Source organism: Protopterus annectens, chromosome 16.part0 (genome assembly GCF_019279795.1).
Source record: "Protopterus annectens isolate FY-2018-M chromosome 16.part0, PAN1.0, whole genome shotgun sequence".
In the NCBI taxonomy this organism is placed as follows: domain Eukaryota; kingdom Metazoa; phylum Chordata; order Ceratodontiformes; family Protopteridae; genus Protopterus; species Protopterus annectens.
Window position 1 is genome coordinate 706,089,480 of NC_056750.1, and position 27,676 is coordinate 706,117,155.

The window sequence follows — 27,676 nt, forward strand, 5'->3', positions numbered from 1 at the left end:
TCTCATTTGTGTACATTAGCTGCTATCACACAATAAAAATGAATAAAAACAAGTTTGGCTGCATTTTACATTTAGCTGTGAGAACAACACAGCATTTCACTCAAATCCAAGCACTTTAAAAGTATATACTATCTCCACAAACAGGTAGCATCAAATTTTCTTCACATATGCTTCAAATATTAAATTATCCAGGCACTTGATGAAATTCACACTTTATAGGCAGAGAAGGAGCAGCTACTGTTTAAAATAGTCTGGCTGAAAAGCTGTAAGGTCAGCATTTAAAAGAAAATATAACATTAGTTGTAAGAACAGGCCAACTCTAACATGTTAAATCAGGTATTAGTAAACAAATTTGGCAAAACAAACACTTGTCAAACATTACTATTGTCTGGTAACAAATCGGCAACATTCTGACAGCATAACCATCTTTTTTATGACACTGAACTTGAACAGGACAGAGACAATGGCTGCCACAAAATTTCCATTTGGCAATGAAAACAGAGTTCAAAGAGCAGCTTGGTTCACATATGTGACCAAAACAGAGCCATACAAGGTGGCTTTTAAGTGCAGTTATGGTATACACAAGGGTCACTTGTTTTGATTTTTTACTCAGAAAAGCAGAACTACATATGCTATTCGAGTCCATGGCACAGATTAACTGAGAATGCCTCAAGAAGCAGCTCATTTAGGGAGACTTTTTCATTAACTGACACACTAAATGTTTTGGAAAAGCAGTAAAGTGTACATTCAGAAATGCAAAAACTTGCTGTACGTTATTACATTGGTAAGGCAGTATTTGCCAATGAATGACAAAAGTCAACAGCTGCATTTCTGATGTAGGCTGTGTTAAGCACTTTAGTTTTGTGTGTAACAAATCTCACTCTTATTGTGGTATCTAGGCAGTCTTGTTACAATATTTCTGCCTTCTGTGCCAAAACACTGTACATGACATCATATTCGCTTAGAACTCAAAGAAAGTAAAGCTCATTATAGTCTCCCATTAGCCTGAGAACTTCAACAGGCTATAAACCATGCTTAGTACAGGCAAATAATGAATGGAAAACTCTCAGATCATGCTTTTCTGTGCTTCCTGAAAGTCACAGAGACTTAAATCGTCATTAGTACAGATGCCTTCACCCAGATGTCAGCTTGGAGAGTACACTGCTACCAACTTGCTTTCTGTCTTTGCCCCTAAACTAAACTTCAACTAAGTAGCTGAAAGGACGGTTAAAATTTGTTCCTTTATACTTCTAAAACTTGCATTTGATGAATGTGTGTGTCAATGACATACCTGATTGATTACTAACTGGTAGTTTCACATACCTCCACACAGATGATTAATAATTCTGGCCAAAGTCAAAAATGGGGGGGGGGCATATTTTTTTTCAATATTACTCTAACTTGCTTAAAGTCAACAGAACAAGTTTTACATCAAAAACAAATTTCTGAACAATTAGTGGCAAGGAATGCCTGACAACTGACTAGCTTCCTTAGTAAGTTAAAAGAAAAATCCAAAATTTAAAGAGAGACATGGCAAAGATATGAGGCACATATCGCTTAACCTCTTGGCACAAGAAATCTGGACACAGCCAAAAATAATCGGGGATGGGGGACATAGGCCTAAAATAGGGACACATTTGGAATATTCATCTTATAGACTTATAAAGTTGCTAGAATAAAATGGTTTGTGTTGGCATGAATTTTCTGAAGGATATTGAGTCTGAAACGTAAATGACTATCATTATTTAATGACTTCAATCCTCACTGATTTACCAAAAAACACCAATTTTATGAGGTACAGATCAAAAATATAAGGCAGAAATCTGGACATTCTGCGAAAATCTACACAGTTGAGAGGTATGATGATGAAAATCAGGTATGTTCATCAAAAAAGGGGCAGTTGAGTCATATGTGACTTCATATCAAGTCTTGCTGTCTTTATCAGCATTTTTAGTTAGCTGCAGTCACAGGTTTGATTAACATTCATCATCTACACGAGTAGTGATTACATAGGTAATGAATCTTCATTAATTATACATTACACTCCAACAGTTGTGTGCATAAACTACACTATGGGTAGTATTTGCTACTGCGCATCCAGTGTGTGTGTGGTTGGGTGGGGGGGGGCTCAGGGTTGTACACTATTTAAAAAAAAAAAAAAAAAAAAAAAAAAAAAAAAAAGATGAACTACAAAATGTTCTAAACATGCATTTGTTAACAGCATAAATTAACTGACCTTGCACCCTCTTCAGCCACATCCTGGGCCACAAGAGCAAGGGCAAATGTTTTATATATATATATATATATATATATATATATATATATATATATATGACAGTTAAAAAAAACATGCAGACATGGGAAGAACATGAAAACTCCATGTACAAAGTGTCGATGGGTCATACTGAACCGCTAATCCTGAAGCACAGAGGCAAAACTCTTGGTCATTAAGCCACTACCCTGAGCACTGAATTTGCAGAAGTTGTCCTCTATGCAATTCAGGATATATGAAATTTGTATAAAAGGCTTCTACAGAATCTGTAATGCACTGCAGTTACAGAAGTGCACTAATGAAAAGGAGTCCACTATGGTGCTATGGAATTTTGATGCATTCATTTATTAAATGGGCAAGTGAACTCCTCTATCTTGGACACATTTCAGCCATGACACAGATCACAAGGACCAGAGTAAATACAATATAAAATGGACAATTAAGAGTAGACAAACCCACATATTTTTGGGAGGAGGGACAAAAGAGCAGACACCACTAGAAAATGGCAACTCTTCTCACAAAAGTTGTACACATCAGAATTAAATATTGGACCCTGAAGTTACGAGACAGAGATCTTAACTACTAAACCACCATGATTCAGAAGCAAATGTTTTGGTCTCCATCCACATATACATACAATCAGTATGGTGCTCTGCCTTTCCTTCTACATACAGATATCCCTGTAATATGTAGCGCAGCAGCAAACTAATTGCTCTCCACTGACCAGAGTCGTGTGTGTGTGTGTGTGTGTGTGTGTGTGTGTGTGTGTGTATCTACATCAACTGTTTATCATAAGCATCTACTTTTATGTATAAATATAGATTTCATTCAAAATAAATGCCAGTAATGTAATTTTATCAAACCACAGCAAAAAATTATGTTGTCATTAGGAGAAAATAGGCCACTGTAACCTAAAGATCGACTTACAGCACAGCAAATGAAAACTGGTAAATTCTGTTGAGCCTAAAGGTGTTCAAACACAGGCCAAAACTCAACAATTGGCATTCACAATTAATATCACATACTGAACAGATAACTAGAACAAAGTGATGCATTGGTGTGATAGCAAAGCACTGACACTTCCATTACAGAAATCTAACTGCTCTATTCAAGCCACATGCTGAACACACCTTTGGGTTTTTACAACTGTCTGCAGCTGCACTTCGATTTTGATGCGCAAGAAACATGTCAAATCTTAGTCCAATCTATAAAATTACATTTTGTTACAACTCAAAAAAAATAAAATTCTCATGTCAATAATGCTCTTTTTTATATATGTCTCTGTCATATTACAAAAGCAGCAGCTCACAGAATGTTTAAACAAGCTGTAAAATCACTGGAACTTCAATGTCATTACTTTGCATCCTTTTTCTGGGTCTGTCTTTATTACAATGAAAACTTCTACTGCTGTAATGTGTCAGAAACACTGATATCAATAGTTTATTTTCAACATCCACATGATCTAACACTACCAGTCAGCTGCTCATGAAAGAGGCATTCTTATTAACAGGAAGAGACCTAGATTAGACACTGAAATAGGGGGACAAATGCAGTGCACAGAATAGATATTTAACCCGGCAAATGGCAACACAAAGGGAGGGATGTTGTCTGTAGGTGAACAGCCATCGACCACAGTATCTCATTTTTGCAAAAGATGACAACAAATATATGTGTCTTGAAAATAATTATACCAATCACTCAGTAACACACAGATGTACACACACACACTCCAGCCATTACTGTGTCAAACAAGTGCAGATATCAGCCTTAAATTATTTTGTGCATATGTGTGTGTACAAATATATTGTATAAGCTAGCTAGCTAGCACTTACTTCCAGTCTAGTACCCTACAACTTCAAAAAGGAATTAACTAAGTAGCTATCCTACTGAGGAAAAGGTAAAATTCTATCTATCTCTCGTTTTTTATACATATTTACATATTGTTTACAGCATACAGGTTAAGAGATCAGACCCAGAGAAATGCTTATTTCTCTGTACACAGTTCCCTTTGTTTAAAACTTTAATTAAAGCCAACAGCAACATTATTAAAAAGCAGTATAGAAAAACAAGGCAGCTGTAGCGCACTTTGTGAAATTTACTACTGATGGACACTTGCATGGTAAATAATCCTGCTATTCACCATTTAGCCTTGTGCCTAACTTCTTCAGAGTACCATTAAACAGTATATTTTCTAAAAGTTGGCTAACATTTACTCTATGTGTCAAGTCTATGTAGGAATAACTGGGAAATAACACATGGCTATTTAATATGGTACTGAACAATATTTACTTTGCTGACTATTTACTGTGCAGCAGTGTAGAGAGAAGGTGCAAACTTGTGTGAATTACTGCAAGATTAAAGGGACTTAAAGGTTGCCTTCACATAATGTCTGTCAACAGGAATGAAGGGTGTAAGTCATCTCAATGGGCACACAGTACCACTGTAGATGCATTTTTTTGAAAATATAACAAATGAAGTCACAGAGGCACATTATGCAAATATCTGACATTTCACCATCCCATACTGACAGGAAAAATGGTTCTGATACATTAACTTATACAAGCTATCTATGCTAATACACAGAGGTTTAGGTAAGTGGATGTGGTGAGTGATGCCAACAGAAATCATTCACAAACTTAGATAGTGGCATTTTTCCTTTATCCCTGTAAGACAGTTAACAAGTCAGCTACACATGATGTTGAAATTTGTTTTTCTAAATGGAAAAAAGTAGAATTGTCTTTAGTAGATGATTTTCTGCATAAAGTAGACAAAAATGTTGCAGGTTTTGTCACTTCTCATGTAACAGGATGACATCACAAACTTTACATACATATGTTGGCCCTGAGACATATTTCCAGTTGCTCTCATGTCTTCAAAAGTCAATTTCTCTTAATTATCATTTGGAAGATGTATCCCTTATTATTTTTATAAATAAAAAAAAATCACAATACAAAAAAGTGACTTCTGCTTTCTCTTTTTCTACCCACAGTACGCTCAAATTAATTCTGTCCCAAAAGAAGGGCTGCAGTGACATTTAAGATTAAGAATTAAGGGATTTGTTTTGTTTGCTAAATTAAAATGATGTGCTACTCCACATACCTCGTACTCTGTTGAAACAGGGCAGCAAAATCTAGCTGCTTGCAAATACATTACTGCAGCTGAATCTTTAGTTCGAAATGACTTGGGTAGAGGTGCTAGACCCTGTGCTCTGTTATGCTACTTTGTAGAAAAATATATTCATTTCAGTCATATTACCCACAGTCCTCAATCCCGTACATGCAGTGCAGATAGATTATATTTACAATCAGGCTCACCTGTGTCAAGTGCTGGGAGGGTTCTTGACAATCTTTTACCTAAAATGTGCAAAAAAGTTCTCATTTCAGCTACTGTACTAACGAGCTACTCCAGTTGGAAGCCACTTTTAGTACCCTGTTTAGGTCATTACATTAGATGTTTAAGCTATCAGACAAGATGCCTGCCAATGCTAAAACTTCCAACTTGGAAAGGTTCACTGTTCGACTGTAGTAGGTGTCATACTTTAAAGCTGTTCATGGGAGTTGTTAGCGACAGCTGTCCATTGGGTGCCACTTCATTACCATCATCCTCTAGCAATCCTGATACATCTGCATTAGGAATACTGTCATGATAACTACTAAAACTTATGTTGTCTTCCTTGAGTTCAATGGTCCAGAATGGTGCATTGAGTTTCCTGTTTTGATGTTCACGGTACATATAAACAGCACCTACGAATCCCATAAGCAGCACCACAACCACTATAATGACTGTCAAAATGATGATGTTAAACTGAGTCCATGAGACATCAGCCAAAGTGGAGGTACTGTTTTCCAAAGTATTAGTAGCAGTAGAAAAGACTGTCTGGAAACTTGTTAAAACTGTACTGTTTGTCACTGGTGGTGCTGTAGTATCTGTTTTTAAGGTTGAACTTGAAGTGGAAACAGTGGATGGACTCTGAGAAGTTGGTAAATTAGTGGTAAATATTTCTAAAAAAAAAGGAAAAAGAAAAAGGAAGTAAACTTAAATGTATATTACTTAACTTGAAAATTAAAACTTCAGAATTAAAGCCTACCAAATTAGAACACTAGAAATACACATACATCAAGGATTATTTTTCACTTAGATTTTTTTTTTTGCCTGAATACTGCTGGGTCAAATAACAAATAAAATAGTTTAATAGAGAGACTTCTCTTAATCATCTGAAAGTAATAAAACAATATTCTGTCTGACCTGCTGCAGTCCAGAAAGAGGGATGGGGGGGAACTGGCAGGATAATGTACAGGGTTGCTTGTACACAAACCTAGTAGAAGGACTAATCAGGGGACTGTTAATCCACTGATCTTCATTGTTAGAACACACTTCTCAGCTGTTAAACAGTAGGCAGTATGTTGCACACTTTACCACTCCCCAAACTGTGCACCTCTGTAAACTGCACTGCTTACTATCTCAAAAAGCAGTCATCCCACTTTTACAGACTGAAGCTGCAGCTGTAACAGAGATAATTAGTACTGCCAAAGACACTATGCACATCATGCACCTACCGCTGTTTCATCTAAACCTGATGGATCATCTATACCTGAATGCTGCACCAGCAGTCCTATGTTGTCAACTTTAAGAGCATTACAAAAAAAATGTTTTTGTGGGATTGCAATCCCTCATCTGTACTCCCATACAGTGGCGTAGCTAGAGTTTGTGCCACCTAGGGCTGTCTGTGAGTTTGCTTCCCCTCCCCCTCACAAAATCTCCCCTTGCAGGCATTGCAGTGTTCCATTACTTGGTCATTTCTCCCACTTTACCATAAACACTGTAATATGCATACTTTTGTCTTTTCCCAGTTAGGGGTTGCCACAGCGGAACTCCAGTCTGCTAATGAACAGCAGTGGATTTTTACGGTGCCGAGTTGCCAGCCCGACACCCAACCTTCAAAGAAGGCACACCCATTCACGCATGCACCTACCTGCATGACTTTAGATGTCACTCGACCGCGGGGAGGACATGCAGACTCCACACAGAAGGTGCTCCAGCCGACAATCAAACGGGAGAACCTCTTGCTGTGAGGCGACAACGTTAACCTCTGCACCACCGTGGCCTTGCAAACACTGTAATATGCATACTGCTTTATGCTTTTCTTCTACAATGATTATTTGGATTTCATTTAAAACTTATTTTAAATTTTATAGCACAAACACCAATAGACATCTGCTAAACAAAGCAATACAGTCTCACAATGGAAAAAGACTTAGCATTAAAGCTTCTCTGCCCTTGAAACAGCAATCAAACCCACATTCAAATAAAAAGCATCTGGCCATTGGAGGGTAAAGTTTACTTATGAGCTGTTTTCAAATCATAGGTCCCGTGCACACATACATGTGTTGTTTGATTCACCTTCCTGATTGTAATAATTATATTCCCTGTATAATAAGCATACTTGTTAGAGCGTGTGCTAACTTTGTTTTGAACATTTTTTCATTAAGCAATGAAACAAAATGTATGAATCAATGACAAAACTGCCCAGTTCAGAACATTTCCATCATAAAAGTCTACTCATACTTCCGTCATTCCAATCCACCAATATCAGTAAATATGCTCAATCTATGCAGAAGTAAAAGTCATCTAAAATAATTCCACATTAGGGATCTGCAACTAATGAATAGGTTGCTGCTAGCAAACAACTTTATATTTCACTATTTCATCTACAAATAAAGTGCCTGTTGCTCTTGAAGAACAAATGTTGCATTAAAAAAGATAAGCTAGTAATATTGTAATAGGGAATGAATGGCAAACTGATAACAGTTTCATAGTCACTAGGTATTCTCCTCCAAATCTGGACAGTTGAGAGTGGTCTTTCCTCCATACACACACAGAAAATTTGAGCAGCAGCAGGAATTAGAAAATACAGACCAGCAACATGGGCAACAGCAATTAGAAAAAACAAACCAGCAATTAGGGCGGTAGCAGCAATTAGGAAACTCTCTCAAATCGGGCAGCAGCAATTAGAAAACTCACCAGCAAAATAATCAAATCGAGCAGACTCTCCTTACAGGCAAGAAACACACTTAGAAAACTCGGACAGCAGCAGCAATTAGGAAACACACACCAGCAACTTGGGCAGCAGCAATTAGAAGCAATTAAAAAACACACACCAGCAATTAGGGCTGTAGCAGCAATTAGAAAACTCTTTTAAATTGGGCAGCAGCAATTACAAAACTCACCAGTAAAAGAATCAAACAGAGCAGACTCTGCTTAGAGGCATGAACTGGCAGCAGCAGTATAACTTTCCTCCTCTGACATACATAATGGTTTAAAACTGAACGCGACAGGAAAAACAATGCATGCATGCACAGACGTCAAGCTATGGGACCCGTTCCTTAAAGAAGAACGAATGGACAAACTGTTTGTTTTCTTTTTTTTTTTAATTAAAAATATTAAACGTTGACAGACCCAAAAGTGCCACCTGTTGCAGACCCCCCCAGCTATGCTACTGCTCCCTTTAAATTTGAAAACTCCAGGATTGTTCAACCTTGTGAGTAAAGCGAAAAAACAGCTGTGCAGATACCTTACCATAATTCTAGATGTTCAAGTAGAAGCAGGAAGGAAATGTATTGCAATAGTGATCTACTCAAATATCTACAGTTATGGTAAGTTATCTACTTAACTGTACTATGCTCATTGTAGTCAGTCTTGCAGTACTAAGTCTTAAAGATTCCCATATTGTTTTTTTTTACATGGGTGTAGTATCAGAGTTCTTGTCTGGGAACAGCAAGCCCTGCAGGATGGCAGAGGTCAGCCCATCTCTAGCTCTAGATTTAGTACCAAGATAGTAGTGTTTGGAGTGGACCAAGTGGAGGCTTCTAGGATGACCAGAGTATGGGTTCCTTTGAAAAATGTTGAAATGGTGGCTTTTGTTTTAGAGAAGGCTCTGATTCTACCAGTGATGTTTGCAATGCTGAGAGTAACACATGGAAACACAGTTAACAATCCATTTTGAAATGGTCTTTTTCCCCACTGGTCTTCTGGTTTACCTCCTGCATAGGCCTCCAACAGCTAGTAAGATCTGTTAAGATATTTTGTCCTTTGTAAGCAGTATCTTAGATATGTACATCTAAATAATTAAATAACTTGCTTTAAGAAGAACTCCGACACCATCTTGGGTAAGAAAGAGGGGTTAGTTCTTAAGGTATCTCTGTCCATATGGAAAATAAGGAAAGGCTCTTTGTACACCAGGGCTTACAGCTCACAGATATGCTTGGCTTAAGTAAATGCCAGCAGCAGGTTTCCCCTCTTTAATTTCTCCAAGTACTTTGAGGTTCTAATATCATGATAGGAATGGACTCCATTCTTAAATCATGGTAGATTAGAGTTTATGAAATTAGTATTGTTTCAGTCTTTGACGTTAGCAAAGAGTTTTCTCAGCACCTGTAATATGTACAGAATTGCTTCCTCTTCTTATTCACACAGGCTTACATGTATTTTTTTTATTAGACCCATTGCTCCTACTACTATTGGAACTGTCTGATTATCTTTCTTCCATATTGCTTTTGTTTCTGCCTGCAACTCTGGTATTTTATTACTGTGTCTCTCTCTGTACATAAAACACTGTGATAAATGGGTGTAGTAATTTCAATGATCAATGCTACTTTTGTCTTTTTTTTGCCATGGACTACTACTATACCTGTTTTTCTTGCATATTTGTTTGAGTTGTTAGTAGTGGGTGATCACACATTCATTGCTCTCTATAATGCTTTGCGTCTTGTGTTCCCAGCACTTCTCAATTACTTCTACACTGTAGTGTTTGCACAATCCCCAGTGCAAAAGTCTTGCCACATTATTGTGCCTTTCATGTAAGCAATTTGATGGGTGCTGTGTCTGCTAGCTCAAAAGGTAACAGTGTTAGTTTTTCAATCACATAATTCAGGTCCCATGAGGGAGCAAGTTCACACCTGGGTGGTCTGAGATGCAGGACCTCTTAAGTACTTCAAATGGGTGTGGACATATAATAGTGGTATGGGAAGGCAAGCAGATAGCTGAAGCATGCATCTTTAGACAGACGTAAGTGTCCTTTTTAATATAAGCGACAGCTATATTTTAGTACATGTTCCAATGTAGCCTGTGTGGGTAAAATACCATTAGACTTGCACCAGACAGAAAACCTTTTCCATGTGGTTACATATGATTTCTTAGCATTTAGCTCTCTAGCGTCTATCATTATAGATAAGACATCCTGTGAAAAGAATTTTTGGACGGAAGTAGATGCCAATAATCCATCATATAACTTCAAGCTGGGATGAATGGTAGACCCTTTGTTCTGGGTTAGGAGGTCCAGGAAGAGAAGAACCATTATGACTCTCCCTTTACTGAGGGGTTAGGAGGAAGGAGAAAGTACAGTTGTGTAACACTTACTCATTAATACACTGGGCATAAAGGATATTGGAGAGAAGACAGAGAAAGAGATCCATTCAGTTGAAGGCATCTCTTCTCCACAACCCTCTCTGGGGAATTCCTGAACAGAATTTGTTGAGTTGCCTGTTTTCTGGCAGACCCCATTTTGTGTGTGAAGACCAGGAATACTTCCCTTTTCAGCAGACTTGCTGGGGTCTAGGAATGATTTACTCCAACTGTTTGCCAGCAGGTTTACTTGATCTGGTGTGTGAGAAACTATGAGAGTTAGATTTACTCTTCTGGCCACCAAGAATAGCTCTATCAGTAGTCTGCATAGATGGAAGGAGCAAGTTCCTCCCCTGTATGTTTAGGTACCACATCACTGTGGTGTTGCCTTTCAGTTACTTTCAACATCTTTACTACTTCTGTGATCAAGCTTTCTTAGAAAGCTCTTAACGTTACTTTCAATATCTTTACTAGTTCTGTGATCAAGCTTTCTTAGAAAGCTCTTAAGAACAAAATGACTGCAATCATCTCTTATACATTTATGTGTGGAGGTGCTCCTGTGCCAAGTCCCTTGGACTATAAATGGACCCAGATGTGCTCTCCAGACCATGTCTAAGTTGTCTGTGGTTAAGGATTGAGAAGCATCTGGGAGATGGAAGGCATCTCCTACGTTACTTTTTTACATGCTTTTTCTACCACTGAAACTTTTTTTCTCTGACAAGGTAGGAGGGAAATAGTTGTTTCTAGGGAGTGCTGATGTGACGAGCACTTTTTTTTTTAAACCACTGTAGTTTCCATATGCAATTTTGCCAATGAGCCATTAGGATGCTACAAGCCATGTACCTCAGGGCCCTTAAATACTGTCTTGCAGTGACAGTGTATTAGCTGTGAAGGCTTATGAAGAACATTGAGAGGAACAAGATGCTGTCCTCTAGTAGAAAGGCTTTATGTTGGACCAAATCTAGGCCCACTCCCAGGAGAGTTGCTCTGGTACTGGCAGTAGGCTGTGACTTTTGGAGACTGGGAACAAGTCCTACCTTTTGAAAGCAATTTATGGTGATTTGCATGGCTGTCAGACGTTCTGATGAAAGAGCTGCCTGGATCAGGCAATCTTCCAGGTATGGGTATACACGCACCCCTTTTTTCTACAAAAGGCAGTAAGTAGTGCCAGACATTTGGTAACTACTCTGAGTGCAGTAGATAAGACAAATAAGCACAAAGTTGATAAGTGCAATCTCCCTGCCTCGAAACACACAAATTTCTTATGTTCCTGCAAAACAGGAACATGAAGGTATACATCTTTCAAAACCAGAGTCACCATCCAGCCCCTGGAAAAACAAGGGGTAGGAATTTCTGGAGAGTCATCACTGTCAATTTTGGTAGTACCAGGCAATTAAGTGGTGAATCTTCTTTTCTTGGGACCAGGAAATACAGTTTTGTACCTACCATAAATGTAGAAGTTCCAGTGCTAATACAGCTGCAGTCATAACAGATGGGTTTTCCTGCCGTCAGGCGGGTCCTCGGTCGGCCGAATTCTAAAGTCTAGGTCTGGTGTCGGATGTCGTCACTTCTTCCCTGACGACAGTGCGACAGGGGTATAAAAGAACCAGCCAATGCCATTTTCTTCAGTTTTTCTTGCCTCAGATGTCAGGTGCCCCCAGAAGGGAGACAAAACACAAATTTATGTAATAATGCAATGCAATATAATCAAAAAACAGTAGTTGCAAGCAAATACACCATAAAAGAATACCCCAATCAGGTTGTATGAGGAGGTGTTAGCCATTAGGCCTGTCCCAAGAGGGGAAGGAGGGAGGGAAACCTGGACTGCAGCTGTATTAGCACTCGAACATCTACATTTATGGTAGGTACAAAACTGTACTATGTTCATCGTGCATACAGCTGCAGTCATAACAGATGGGTTGAATCCCAAAGCTAAAAAAGGGGTGGTAGGCACTAAGAGGAACTAGAAGGAGCCAGGATGCCTTGCAAGACTGCAGTGGCAAAGCCCGCTCTAGATTTGGAGTATAATGGTATGTGACGGTGCTTGCAGAAAGTATGTACAGAACTCCAAGTGGCTGCTTCCAAAATATCTTTGGTAGGAACCCCCATGAGGAAAGCAGTAGAGGTAGCTGTGGCCTTTGTGGAGTGAGATCTGATGCCTTTAGGTACAGTCTTACCATGAAAAGAGTAACAAAAGTGTATGCAGTGGGCTATCCATCTTGAGATTGTCTGTTTGGAAATAGGCTTCCCTTGAGCACCTGTAGCATACGACACAAAGAGTTGCTCTGATTTTCTGAAAGGCTTTGTTCTGTCCAAATAATAACGAAGCTGTCTGTGAATGTCCAAGGAATGTAGTAGTCTCTCCCCTTTGTTTTGTGGATTAGGGTAAAAGGTAGGTAGTGGATAGCCTGATTCAAGGCTACCCTGGATACTACCTTTGGCATAAAAGAAGGGTTGGTTCATAAGGAAACTCTGTCCTGATGGAAAATGATGAAAGGCTGCACAGCCATGAGGGCTTGTAGTTCCGAAACCCTGTGTGCTGAGGTGATAGCCAGAAGGAAAGCTGTTTTCCATGACAAATACTGCAGCAGTTCTGTTGAAGCAGCAGGCTCAACGGGAGGCAGGGTCAGTTTTTCCAGGATGAAATTGAGGTCCCAAGCAGGTACTGGTTGCTTCCTTGGGGGTTTTATATTCTTAGCCCCTCTGAGGAACTGTCTTAAGAGGGGGTGAGAGAATAAAGGAGGATCAGTGTTGTATTCTGCAGAAATGGCTGAGGCATGGATTTTGATGGAGGAGAATGAAAGTCCATTGCTTAGCATCTCAGCTAGGTACTGTAATATTTGAGGTAGATTCAGTATTCCAGGATTCTGACCTTTTTCTGATTCCAGGCACAAAACCGTTTCCATTTTGCGGAGTAGGCTTTTCTAGTAGAAGGCCTTCTGGCCTCCAAAATGACCTCCTGCACCTCCTTGGAGAGTAGGGTCTGTTGTGAATTTAAGGAATCCTCCATGCGGCTAGATTGAGTGTTTTCAGCTGACTGTGAAGAGTTTTGAAGTTGTGCTGAGTCAGTAGAAGAGGCATTAGAGGCAGGATCCATGGTGGGGAATGCGTCAGGCTCCTCAGGAGTGGCTACCAATGTTGTCTTGGCCAGTCTGGAGCAATGAGAATCATCTTTGGTCTGTCTTGCTCTGGCTTTTAATAGAACTTTGGGCAGCACAGGAAGAGGTGGAAAGGCATAACCTGTCATTGTTGTCCAACTGAAAGACAGTGCGTCCACTTTCCAGGCCTGTGGATGAAAGGTCCTTGAGCAGAATTTTGTCAATTGGTAATTTCTGTGGGTGGCAAAGAGATCTATGTCTGTCCTTCCCCATGCTTGAATTAATTTTGTAAAAACTTGAGGATGCAATTTCCATTCGTGTGGATCTGTCATATTTCTGCTTAGGTTGTCTGCCAGCGTGTTTTCCTTGCCTGGCAGGAACTGTGCTTGAAGTTGGATTTGTAATTCCAGAGCCATGTTCCAAAGAGACATTGCTAGCCTGCATAGGGGATATGAATGGGTTCCTCCCTGTTTGTTTATGTACCACATCACTGTGGTGTTGTCTGTCCTTATCAATAGTTGGCCTGGATGCAGTAGGTCTTTGAAAGACATAATAGCATTTATTACTGCTAGCATTTCCTTTTGATTGATGTGTAGGTGCTTTTCTTTTTGGGACCATTTGCCCTGAATGCACCGATCTGTCATGTGCGCCCCCCAGGTGTAGTCCGAGGCATCTGTGGTGATGACTTGATTTGCTTGAGGCTTGCAGAATGGGAGACCTATGTTTCTTTGGCATGCTTAAGCCCACCACAGAAATTCCTTTTGAAGACATGGAATCAGTGGTATAATTGTTTCCAAACTGTGGCTGTGTTGAGACCATAAGTTTTTTAGGTACCATTGAAGTTTCCTCATATGCAGCTTTGCACATGGGATTAGCAGGATGCAAGATGCCATGAATCCCAGAGCCTGCAGGATTTTCCTTGCAGTCAGCCTGGTGAAGGTTGCCAGTTTTCTGAAGTATTGAGTTACTTGCCCTTGTTTCTCTGGCGTGAGGTAGGCCATCTGGGTGTTTGTTTTCAAGCTGGCACCCAGGAAAATTATTGTTTGAGAGGGTATTAGTCTTGATTTCGTTTTGTTGACTATGTATTCCAGAGAATTCAACAACATTATTACAAACACCAGGTGTTTCAGAAGCATGTGTTTGTTGTCCGCTTGGATCAGGCAGTCGTCCAAATATGGGTATATTTGCATCCCTTGAAGTCTGCAGAAGGCAATTACTGATGCCAGGCATTTCGTGAATACTCTGGGCGCAGTAGATAAGCCAAAGGGCAATGCAGAGAATTGATAATGGGTTGAACCTGCAAGAAATCTGAGGTATCTTCTGCAATCTTGTCTGATTGGGACATGCAGGTATGCCTCCTTGAGGTCCAATGTTACCAGCCAAGACTCCTTGCCCAGCATGGGAAGAAGCTGCTGTAATGTGAGCATCTTGAATTTTGGTACGAGTAAATATGTGTTTAGGATGGATAGGTCCAAAATAGGTCTCCAATCTTTGCCCTTCCTTGGTACCAGGAATAGTCTGGAATAAAAACCTTGACCCTGTTCTTGTGCAGGTACCTCTTGAATAGCTTTCATGTCCATGAGATCTGAAATTTGTTTTTGTGCCTCTGCCCTTTAATTGTGTGGCAGGTTTGGCATGCCTCTCCTTTTTGGAAGGGTGTGAAAGTGGAATCTGTGGCCTCTGTCTATAATGTCCAGGATCCATTTGTCTTATGTGACAATATGCCAATTTTTTGAAAATAACGCCAGTTTTCCGCCTAAAGGTGCTGCCAATTGAGCCTTGCTTGGCATGCAAAGGGGAAAGTCATTGGTTCTGCTTTTTGAATGGCTGTGAACTATCCTCACCACCTCTTGGTGTAGGTGCTTACCATTGTCTGCCTCTAAATGATCCTTGAGATTGCCCTCTACCCCTTGGGCGCCTGTATCTACCTCTTTGAGGTCTGTCAGCGGCTGGAAAGGACCACTTTTTTGAAGGCCAATTTCTACTGAAACATGGAGGTTGTACCTGTAAGAAATCTTTCACTGTTTGCACTGATTTTGCCTTTTCCTCCATTTTCTTTAATACCTCCTCAGCTTTAACACCAAACAATACATCTTTTTGAAGAGGTGCATCTAGTAATTTAGCTTTGACATGATCTGGTAAGGTTTGCTCTTTGAGCCAAGCATATCTATGTATGACTGATCCTGTAACAGCAGCTCTACATGAGGCCTCTAAAGCATCAAAACCACATTGCAAAGTATGTTTACCCACTTGCTCTGCACTATGCAACAAATCCTGCAACTCTTTCAAGTCTGGTTGTTCAGGTTGTGACATTTTGCTTTTCAACTGAGATAATAAAAACTGTTGATACTTTAACATATGGAACTGACAGTTTAATACCCTCATGGTTAAGGTGGCCGAGGTGTATATCTTTTTCCCCCACCTTTCTAAAGCTCTGGAATCTCTCTCTGAAGGTAATGGATTTTTGGCAGTGGAGGCCTTAATTCCCTTGGGACCCTGTGAAATAGTTTCTGGGTCAGCCGCATGGCTTTTGTATAGAAATTGGTGTGAATCAGGAACCCGGTAATACCTGTCAGGCTTGACTGGAGCTGGAGGTAAGGAATCTGGGTTAAGGCTGGCCTCTGAATACACATCATCTAGAATGTCTAAGACAAGAGGGATAGCCAGAGGCCTGTGCTGAGGGAGCAAGAGGAAATCCCTGAGCCTTTTCTTGGAGTCTGAGTAATCTTGGCCTTCCCAGTGGAAGTGTTCCCTCAAGGTATGCAAGGTTTCCCCAAAAGAGTAGTCCTCAGGGGGGGAGACAGAGGGAATGGACTCCTCTGCATCAGAATCTTCAAAATGGGAGTAAGATTGTTCCTGGTCATCAGAATGTTCTGAAGTAATGGAGGCCTGGTCCGAGGAAGGGTATTCTTCCTCCACTCTAGGCCTTTTGTCCGAGGAGGGTTGAGAACCCCTGATAAGAGTAATCAAATCCTCAGCCATTTTGAGCATCTGCTTTTTAGGCATGGGGCCTTGAGAGGGTCCCTGTGGAGCTTGTCTTTTAGTATGCATGGCTGCTTTAGATTTAGTGAAAGCCTTAATGGAAAAAGAAGAAGGCCTGAAGACACCTTGAGAGGTGGCAGGCCTGTCTAAACTCGGAGTTTCCCTGCCAAGAGTGGCTTCGGTATCTGTAGTCGGAGTGTGGGCCGAAGAGCCTGCGACCTCGGGCACAGAAGACACCGCTAATGAAGTGTCATCGGTAGTCAGGGGCTGCGTAGGCACCTCGCTGAGAACCAGAGCAACTGTAGTCGGCTTTAGCGTGGTGTCGGTAGAAGTCACGGACCTCGTATGTCGGTCCTTATCTTTGCGTCTTTTACTCAAAACTGGAGTCGGAGTATCCGACGACATAATGTAATTAAACTTTTTGCCAAAATAGTGTTGGGCAAACTCCACTCGACGCTTAATAGTGCATCTGTTGAATGTAGCACAAAAACGACAGGCCGAGACGTCGTGGTCTGGGCCTAAGCAAGGAATGCAGAGGGAATGGAAATCCTTATGCGGTATTTGCTTCCCACATGAAATGCAATTATTAACTTTGTCTGACATCGGTCTGAGGCAAGAAAAGTTTCTCCAACGGGGTACTTAGCTTTCAAGAAGACTTAGTTGAAAAATATTCGTAATCTCAGGAGCTGGCCAACCGGCACTTGCGAACTGCTTCTGCTTCGGGCACTGCGCGGCAAGAAAGACTGGAGAAAATGGCATTGGCTGGTTCTTTTATACCGCTGTCGCACTGACGTCAGGGAAGAAGCGACGACATCCGACGCCGGACCTAGACTTTGGAATTCGGCCGACCGAGGACCCGCCTGACAGCAGGAAAACCCATCTGTTATGACTGCAGCTGTATGCATGATGAACATCAGGTGTGAGTAAAATCCTGTGCCTGCCTCTCCTGGAGACAGTGGCTGGACTCAATCTTGATGCAACAGGTCCTGCAAGAGATGAGGGATCAGTTCCCTTGTTGCTCTGGAGGTGCAAGGATGCCTAGAAACAGGGTAATTTTCCAAAACTGAAGGGAATAACTTGATTTTGAATAATCTGTAGTACCCATTTGCCTTTGCATGTCTTGTTCCCAAGGACTAGAGAGGGAGGCAAGAGGGATAGGGATGGGGTTGCAGTGGGAGGTGCTCTACAAAGACACAGCTCCACAAAGAGGGGCTGGGTCCTTAGACCCCAAGGATCAGGTAACACTGCTCAGTATGACACTTTCTTTGATATCTAGGCCTTTTCCCTGTAGGTGTTTTAGTTTTTTTTTTTTTTCCTGCTGTTTAGGCAGAAAGGAATAGGACATACTGGGATAATTACTGCTCTGTCTAGGAGTAGGTGAAAGGTAGAATTCTTTAACAGACTTCATCTATTTCCCCATGCTGTCCAGTCCCTCAAACACCTTCTCTGCTGGAGGTAAAGAGATACTAATTACCCAGTAGTGCATCTAGGAGTTCAGATTTAACATGGTCTGACTGGTGCTGTGTCCTCACCCAGGCACATCTCCTTGTCATGCACACAATGGCAGGTGCCCTCTGTGATGCATCCAAGGCATCACAGCCAAAATTTAGCGAGTGTACGGATACTTGAACCTACACTGCACATTTCCTGAAAGCCCCTCTGGAGGCTCTTATCCTGTTATCCTCTCTGCATTGGCTTTTGTTTGTTCCTCTACTGACTCAAGGTATTGAAGCATACAGAACTGAAAGTAAACAGCTCTCATAGCGAGGGTGGCCGAGGTGGATGTTTTTTTTTGCCCAGATGATCCTTGGAGAATTCCATAGACAGCAAAGCAGGATCCACCACTGTGTTTTATAGAGATGCTTGAGGGACTCAAACACCCTAGTGTAGCAGTCAAGCTTCCTGGGGGCAAGAAGAAGGGATGTGGGCTGCAGTGATACATCATTAAATAAATCATCCAAGATTTTGTGGACTGGAGGAATAGCGAATGGTCTAGGCACATGGAGGCTCAGAAGCTTTTTATAATTAGTTTGTGCCTGGTAGAGTTCCTTAGTCTCCCTCTTGAAGGATTCCTTCATCCTGTGAAGGGCATCTCAAGGGAGTCCTAAGGTGGTGAAGCTGAGGACAGGGCGTCTTCTGAGGCAGTCTACATAATGCTGAGGGGGGAAGATGTTCTGCACAGGCAAATTCCTCTTCATCCTTTAACTCCCAGAAATTGGTGCCTCCCTGGGTGAATCCTCCTTTTTTCTTTCCCTAAGGAAAGTTGCAGGCACAGCTTCCTTTTTCCAAGGTGGGTTTTCTGGACTTCAAATCTATTAAGTCTTGAACTAGCCTGACTAGATACTGTGGTTAGACCTGTATAGCTGAGGCAAGGAACTCTGGCATAGTTGTCTGGGGCAAACCTACCTGCCCCTTAGGATATGGAATTCTGGGTTTGGGAGTGGAAACAATGCCTCAGGATGCTGGCAGGCAACCACAACCCCAATCCAGTTCCTAGACAGGTCCTCCCTATCACCTGCCTCAGTGAATCACCAGCATCTTGGCATTGGAAGGCATGGCCTGCTTAGTGGCTTCAGACTCCATAGACATCAGACTGGTGATAGAATATACGGATCGGGGAGAAGTCATAGTGGCCTCAGGTCAAACAGGTGTCAGACTAATAGGTTCAGAAGCAACTCATCTGTGTGGGCAATGTTTAAACAAGGTGGAGCATGAAATATATAAATGTCTTTGTGCTTCCATACATCTTTCTCCTTTGGATGTTTGAATTTGTGGTTCTTTGGTATGACTGCCTGGAAACTGGTGGATGTCATATGTGTGGTCTTCTTTAGTTGCCACTCATGAGGATCCAGGACCTGCCTGCTCAACCAGTCTGCCAAGGTGTTGAACCTTCTTGGAAGAAACTGAGCTATCAGATGAATGCCCAAGGAAGCTGCTATGGACCATAGTATCATGCTTTGTCTGCACAGGGGGTAAGAGTGAGTCCCTCCCTGCTTGTTGATGTACCACATGATTGTGGTGTTGTCTGTCCTGACCAGAAGAGCATCAGGAGAGAGAAGATGCTTGAAAGCCATCAAGGCCTGCTGGACTGCCATCAATTCCTTCAGATTTATGTGCAAATGAACCTGTTGATAGTTCCAAGTTCCCTGAATGCATCTGCCCTCTAGATGAGCTCCCCAAGCGTAGTCAGAGGCATTTGAGGTGAGTGTCTGGTTGGCAGGAGGTGGACAGAAAGGCAGGTCTTTGTTCTGTGCACAGGCTGTCACCCACCAAAGGAACTCTGTCTACAGGCAGGGAATCAGAGGAAGTATCAAGTCTAAATCCTGAGTGTGTTGACACCAAAGGTTTTTGAGGTACCACTGTATTTTCCTCATATGCAATCTGGCATATGGACTATTCAGACTACATGAAGCCATGAATCCCAGGGCTTGCAGGAATTGCCTTGCAGAGAGCTGGGTCATGCTTGCCAAATTCTTGAAGTAATTCGTAAGATTCATTTGTTTCTCTTGAGGGAGGAATACCATCTGGGAGGCTGTGTTCAGGCTCACTCACATGAATACAATCTCCCTGGTGGGTACCAATTTTGACTTCTTTTCATTGACAGTGTAGCTCAAAGAGGTGAGAAGGTTCTTTACAAAGTCCAAATCCTTTAGAAGTTGCTCTGGAGAGTTTGCCTGAATAAGACCATCATCCAAGTAAGGGTAAATTTGAATGTTTCTTTGCCTGGAAAAAGCAATGACTGGAGCCAGGCATTTTGTAAAAACTCTGGGAGCAGTAGATAAGCCAAAGGGCAGTGCAGAGAATTGGAAGTGCCTGTTCCCCACCTTGAAGTGAAGGAACTGCCTGCAGCTTTCCCTTATTGGGACGTGCAGATAAGCTTCTTTGAGATCCAAATCACCAGCCAGGAATCCTTGGCCAGCATTGGCAGCAACTGCTGAAGAGTGAGCATTTTGAACTTGGGAATACTATTACTAGAAACATGTTTAGAATGGACAAATCCATTATCAGGCACCAGGTGCCTCCTTTTTTGGGAACCAGGAAAAGTCTTGAGTAGAAACCCTGGCCTATCTGTAGTGCAGGAAATGTCTCTATTGCTCCCAGATTTAACAAAGAAGAAACTTGTTTTTCTGCTTCTGCCCTTTGATGTGGGGGGATATTTGGGTATCCTTGGTGGACAGGAAATGTGTGAAAGGAGAACTTGTAGCCTTGGGATACTATATTGAGCATCCAGTTTTCGTCTGTGAAGGTGTACCAGACATTTGCAAAAATGGCTCACCTTCCCCTAAAGGAAACCCTGGGCCCACAGAAGCAGGCAGGGGAAGGCCAGAGTCATTGGGAATGCTTGCTTTGGGAAGCTTGCTTAGAACTCCCCGATTTTGAAGAGGAAGCCTGCCAGTGCTTGGTCTTTTGAGGGGTGGAAGTCTGTCCCCTAGAAGACCTGTAACCCCTAGGCCTAGTGAGACCCAGTTTACAAGGGACAGGAAAAGTCCAATTCTTAGAAAGGTAATGTCTACTAAAACGAGGAGTCTGAACTTGCAGAAAGTCCTTAACAGTTTGCGTAGATTTGGCCTTATCCTCCAACTTTTTTAACACCTCTTCGGCTTTGCTACCAAAAAGATTGTCCTTGTGCAAAGGCACATCCAGTAATTTAGATTTGACAGGTTCAGAAAGGGGCTGTTCCCTGAGCCAAGCAAGTCTTCTGATGACAGAACCAGTGGTTGCTGCCCTGCAAAAAGCCTCCAAAGTGTTGAAACCACAATGTAGAGAATGTTTAGCGACAAGAGTGACAGAATTCAATAAATCTTGCATGTCCTTATATCAGGAAAGGAACACCAGCAATTTTAGCCTTGACAGCCTCCAAAGTATGCTGCTGATACTTAAGCATATGAAAAAGGCAATTAACAGACCTAATCGCCATGGTGGAAGAAGTATAAACCTTTTTACCCCATCTATCCAAGGCCCTAGATTCCCTGTCAGAAGGAACAGGATTTTTAGCAACCATGGCTTTAACACCCTTAGGGCCCTGAGAAATAATCTCTGGATCAGCAGTAGGATTCTTGAAAAGGAACCGATGAGAATCAGGAACTCTATAATACCTGTCAGGCTTTCTGGGAGCAGGAGGAACACAATTAGGAGTCAAAGAATTCTCCATGAAAACATCAACAACTTCCAAAAACGGAGGGATAGCCAAAGGCTTATGCAGTGGCAAATCCAAGAATTCCTTAATCCGTTTGTTAGACTGAGGGTAGTCCTCCATTTGAAATGTTTCCTAAGAGTATTCAGAGCATCTCCAAAAGAAAAAATCTTCTGGAGGGGAGGCAGAAGGGATGGAGTCTTCACCATCAGAATCCTCAAAACCAGAAAAAAGTTGAGAGTTTGCCTCTTCATCAGCAGAGTTGCTGGAAACCTCGGAGTCTGAGGCAGACAAAATTTCTGGGGACAATTCCCTAGCCCCCTCTTAGAAGGAGGTGGCTGAGAGCCCCTGATAAGGGTCAAAAGATCACTAGCTATTTTAATCATCTGAGACTGAGGCATTTGAGGGGAGGCCGGCGCCTGCTTTGGAGTAGATTTTCGGATGGAAGACCTGCTAGAAAGCCAGAGGGACTCAGGAGGCCTAGCCACCGCAGTAGTCTGAACCAAGGTGGTCAGTCTAGATCTGGTCTCTGGGTGGATAAAAGAGGCCTCAGAAGCCAGCACCTGCTTAGCGGCTCTGGATCCACCAGAGGCGGCGACTGGAGAAGGGTCAGAAGACTAAGTGGAAGCCTGTGGTATGGAGGACTCAGAAAAGGTCTCCGCAGATGCCTGCTGCTGAACATCCATGGACTGCAGGGGAAAAGAAAGAGCCTCACTGACTACCGCTGGGCCGACAACCAACTTAACAGGGATGTAGTTGGCTAATTTGACTCTAAGCCTGTTGGGGTCCTTATCCTTGCTCTTCTTACGAACATCTGAAATCGGGAGACCAGAAGACGCCATACCGATGAACTTAGGCCAAACTCTGAAATGCTTGAAAAAGATCCTAGCCCTATGGCATATGGTATGCGGGTTGAAAGAAGCACAGAGAACACAATTAGGGACTTTGCGCTAAAGGCCCAAACAAGTAACACAATGGGAGTGAAAATCACGGTGCGGAATCTGTTTTCCACAGGCAAGACAGTTATTAACTTTCTCTGACATTCGTTAAAGCAAGAAAAGAGGGTCCCCAACGGGGTATTTATCTGAGGATGTCTTCAACTAATCAATCGCAATACAAAAAGAAGGAACCCGGCCGACTGGCACTCGTGCAAAATGCTTCTGCTTCGGGCTCCGCAGCAAGAAAGACTGAGGAAATGGCGTCGGCTGCCTTCCTTTGTACCTGACATCAGGCTTAAACCGAAGGCAGCTGACGTCATATACAAAGGACTTTGGTGTTCTGGCAGACTGTGGGCTACCAGGAGCCAAATAAGCCATTTTGTAAGGACTGCAACAGTGAAACACGATAAACATCATTTGTTCGACATTCTTTATGATCCTTCCCTTCTTTTCCAACTCTTTTAAGACCTTTTTTTTAGAGGTGTTCTGGATAAAAAGCTCAAGTCAGACAGTTTCCAGAACTTACCCTTTACATCACCAGGAAATGATGACTAGGTTCTCAACCATGTATGCCTTTTTAAAACAATGCAAAAAAGAGCAGCCTTGAAGTTAACACTTGCTACACCATGACTACATTTTATAGTGTGTGTCAACATTACTGGCTCTTTGTGCCAGTTTAGAAATTCCGACAGATACTTTTACAAAGTCTTGTAAGTAGTCATTGATCTTTTTCAGAATTGATACATAGCACTGCACCATGTGTATTTAGCAGTCAATACTGACCAAAAACCAAAGAATCCAACAATAAAAACTCAGAAGACATGCTTTATTAAACTAGTGAAAAGAAAACTGTAAAGGAAATCTGTACACTTTTTTTTCCTAATGGGCTTCTTCAGTATAAAAAGCACGCACAAACTAGAGAACCCATTTCAACACACAGTCACATGACAGTCGATAAATTCAAGATCACTGAAGCTAGCAACTCCTTTACTAAACTTTGTATGTAATATAAAATGTACTACAGTGTGAATCAAACAGGAAAAGTTCAGAGAGATGAAAAAAGAAGTTATGTAGTCACCATAATGTTCCATCTGTGTTGCCTATCTTCATTTATCCTTGACAGATGGGGTTTGTTTCCGATATCGGAACCACCTTGGCTGTTACTACAGCTTGCACCTGCCAAAAACTCTCGAGCTTCATCTCTACCCAGAATCCTTCTGTCTCAATTACCTCAAATCTAGTTTGAGGAAAGTATGTAAATATATTAAAATACATACACACACACATATATATATATATATATATATATATATATATACATATATATATATGTGTGTATCAACAAAAACGCACTGCAGGAGATAAAACCAAAACGCCAGACTACCAACTGTAAAAAACAGAATTTATTGAGTAACTGACAATAAAACGCTTAACGAATCACCGCGTTTTTCATCTATTCATACAGACTTCATCACACAAACAGATAATTACTAACGTCACTTATATACTAACCTAAACATTTAAATTATCCAATGGCATCTGAATATAGTACAACTCATTAATATGTAAACATACCTCACAAATACTGACACCAATGCACAAGCTGTTTAAATCACACCATATTCAAATCCTTTTCTTACTTTTCTTTCCTCATTTGTAGTTGATATCATCTTTTAATCTTTTGAAAAAAAAATATATATATATATATATATATATTGATCCCACCACTTGGTGAATTGAATGCTAATGTACGAGTGTAAATAGCAACAACTCAGATATAACCCTCATCTACGCATTTGTTCAAAATTCATTATACCACATTCTCTAACTAATACTACCCCCAAGTGGACAAACTGTACAATTGCAAGCATGCATATCATTTCATTCATAAACCAAGCATGTATTACATAATAGGCAGGATGTCTAGACTATATGCATTAAATACACATAAAATTAATTACATATATATATATATATATATATATATATACACAATATAATGTACAATATAATAATATAGATTAATAAATAAAAAAATGCATATAATATATAAATAAATGTAAATATGTATACCAACTATAAAATCCATAAAAACCTTAAACATTAAAAAACATTGACTCACAATACAACTTCATATAATATATTTAAATTATTTATAATCTAGCTGCCCTCATTTTGAGAACGGGTGCAAGGGAAATACCATCATTTATACCTGGATATCTATTAGCTTCTAGTATAATTTGCCAGTATAATTCACGGTATTCAATCTTTGTTTCCCACATACCACCCCTTTCATCTTTCGGAACTTCCTGAATAATGAAAATGTTATATTTCGCTAGGGGGCAAATTGTATTATGCCTAAATAAGGCATTACTCTCTTTTTTATTTGTAATATCGTTCATATGTTCATAAACCCTCCTCCTTATTTTCCTCTCAGTTTTTCCCACATAAAACCCCAAACATATCTCACATATTGCAATGTATACGACACCCTGTGTGTCACAGGTACTGTGTGTCCTACTGACAATCTCTCTCCCCCTAGAGTCAATATATATGCGATCTTTATTAGCCATAAGTGGACATTGAGTGCACATCTCACATGGGTATGTACCCCTTAATTTAGTAGTTTTCTGTTTACCACCATACTGAACCATGAATCAATCTTTAATATTATGCCCTTCTCCTATATATAATTTTAAGGATTCCTTATTTTTTAGCTTTAGGTCCGTTAAACTTATAAATTTATTCCATTCTTTTCCAAGTGTATTGTAGATAACCCCCGCATCACCATTAAAATCTGTGACAAATGCACTTCCAAAAGATCTATCCTCATTAAAATTATGCTTAGAGGTACCCAAAATATTAATATTTTCTCTATCATCCAAGGATATCAATTCATTCCCTAGAATAAGTTTTACCCTTCCATCCATTTGTAACTTCATTTCTTATATTATTACAAAGTTCTAAGGGATACCCCCTTTCTACAAATAACTGAGTCAAAAATTCACACTCTTCATAAAAATCCTCATCACTAGAAGTCATTCTGCAGATTCTAACGAATTGACCCTTTACTATACTTTTTTTCTGATGTAGAGGGTGTCCACTGCTAAAATGTAAATAAGAGTTAGAATATGTTTTCTTTCTATATACTTTGGACTTAAATATATTACTATCTTTTATTAATTTTACATCCAAATAATTCATTTCATTTAACCCAATCTCATAAGTAAATTTTAAAAAATCAGTTAAATAATTTATATATTGTATGAATCCATCCAACCTTTCCCTACTATCTTGCCAAAAAATGACCATCATCTAAAAAGCACTTATATAGCTCCCAACTATTCCTATATGTACTATTAAAAATATATTTCCTTTCCCATGTGTTCAGAACCATATTGGCATATAGGGGGTACATCTCGCCCCCATCGCCACCCCACTGGATTGATGGTAATATTCCCCTTGAAAGAATATACAATTATATTTTAAAACCATCTCCATCAAATTTAAACCTACATATACTTCATTATCACTTAACTCTCCAGTAGATCTTATTGCTTCCTCAAACCATTCCATACCTATATCATGTGGTATAGACCCAAAGAGCTCGACCACATCTATTGTTAAAATATAAGGTTTTCATGGAACAAGTAATTTTTGATGTTTCTCAAAAAATCCCAGGAGCCTTTTAAAAAAGATTCACCTCTCATCATCAACTTTTTAAATTTTACATCAACATATCTAGCCAGTGGGGAAATGACTGAACCCTCAGCTGCCACAATAGGACATAATGGGAAGTTCAAAATATTTTATGAACTTTCGGGAATCCGAACATTTAAGGTATCTTAGGCTTTATGTTATGTAAAAATTCAAACATATGCTTATCAATGGATCCCTCTAAAAATAAATAATATAAGGCTAACTATATCTTTCTATATCCTATATGAATCTCATTCTTGGAAATACTGTCATATTTGGATTCATCTTGCAAAATCTCCAACATTTTAGCTTCATATGTAATACTGTTCATCAAAACAATACCACCCCCTTTATCGGGTTTCATAATCCTCAAGTTCCTATTGTCTTTTAATTCTTGTAACAATGCCTTTTCTGCAAGTGAAAGGTTTGGTGCAAATTTATTTTTCTTAATTACTTGTCTCAATTCATTTTCCACTAGATTTTCAAATTTTTTTAACTGTGGGTGTATTGGTGGATTCCAAACACTCCTTTTTAGCACATTGACTTCACCATTTCCATTTGATGCATCATCACAAAGCAATTTTAAATTAATCTTTCTAGTGAACATTTTTAAGTCAATTATAAGTCTACTAATATCACTTTTTGTTCTAGGGACAAAATTTAAACCCTTGGAGAACAGTTTAAAATATATGTCATTAATTTCCAAATCGGTATAATTAAAAATATTAAAATTGCCACGAGTCCAAACTATATGTTCTATACTATCATTGCTATTTGATTGAACACACCTTAAATTAACATGAAAATTCATCGCCTGCCCCTCCCCCTCCAGCCATTCTGTTGGTAATTCCTATTTCGTAGGTTCTTGATCCTCTCTGATCTCCGGAGGGGGGGATATTCTAAAGGGTCATACCCATGTTGTATATTTTCATGATAAACTTCATCATTTTCATGATTCATACCATCCTGCCTAACCCCATCACCACCTTTATAGATATATATATATATATATATATATATGTAGTATAATTAAACATGATTCTTGGTTTTGGATAATGAGTATGATTTTCATACTTAAATTTATCTCTAAATGTTTTTCTTTTTTCCTATTAAGAATTCTAACACATTTATTGTCTATTTGTTTCCTCAAGTC

At 40.2% G+C, this 27,676-nt stretch overlaps 1 protein-coding gene across 1 annotated transcript in view; it reads right to left on the reverse strand.

Moving 5' to 3' along the window:
* Positions 1-3,520: 3,520 nt before the first annotated feature.
* Positions 3,521-27,676, reverse strand: part of MEGF9 (multiple EGF like domains 9) — a 1,396,280-nt gene continuing 1,372,124 nt past the window's right edge. Inside the window, exon 6 of the mRNA XM_044058008.1 lies at positions 3,521-6,273. Within this exon, the coding sequence (XP_043913943.1) occupies positions 5,804-6,273 (470 nt within the window). The 3' untranslated portion in view covers positions 3,521-5,803. The remainder of the gene's footprint in view (positions 6,274-27,676) is intronic.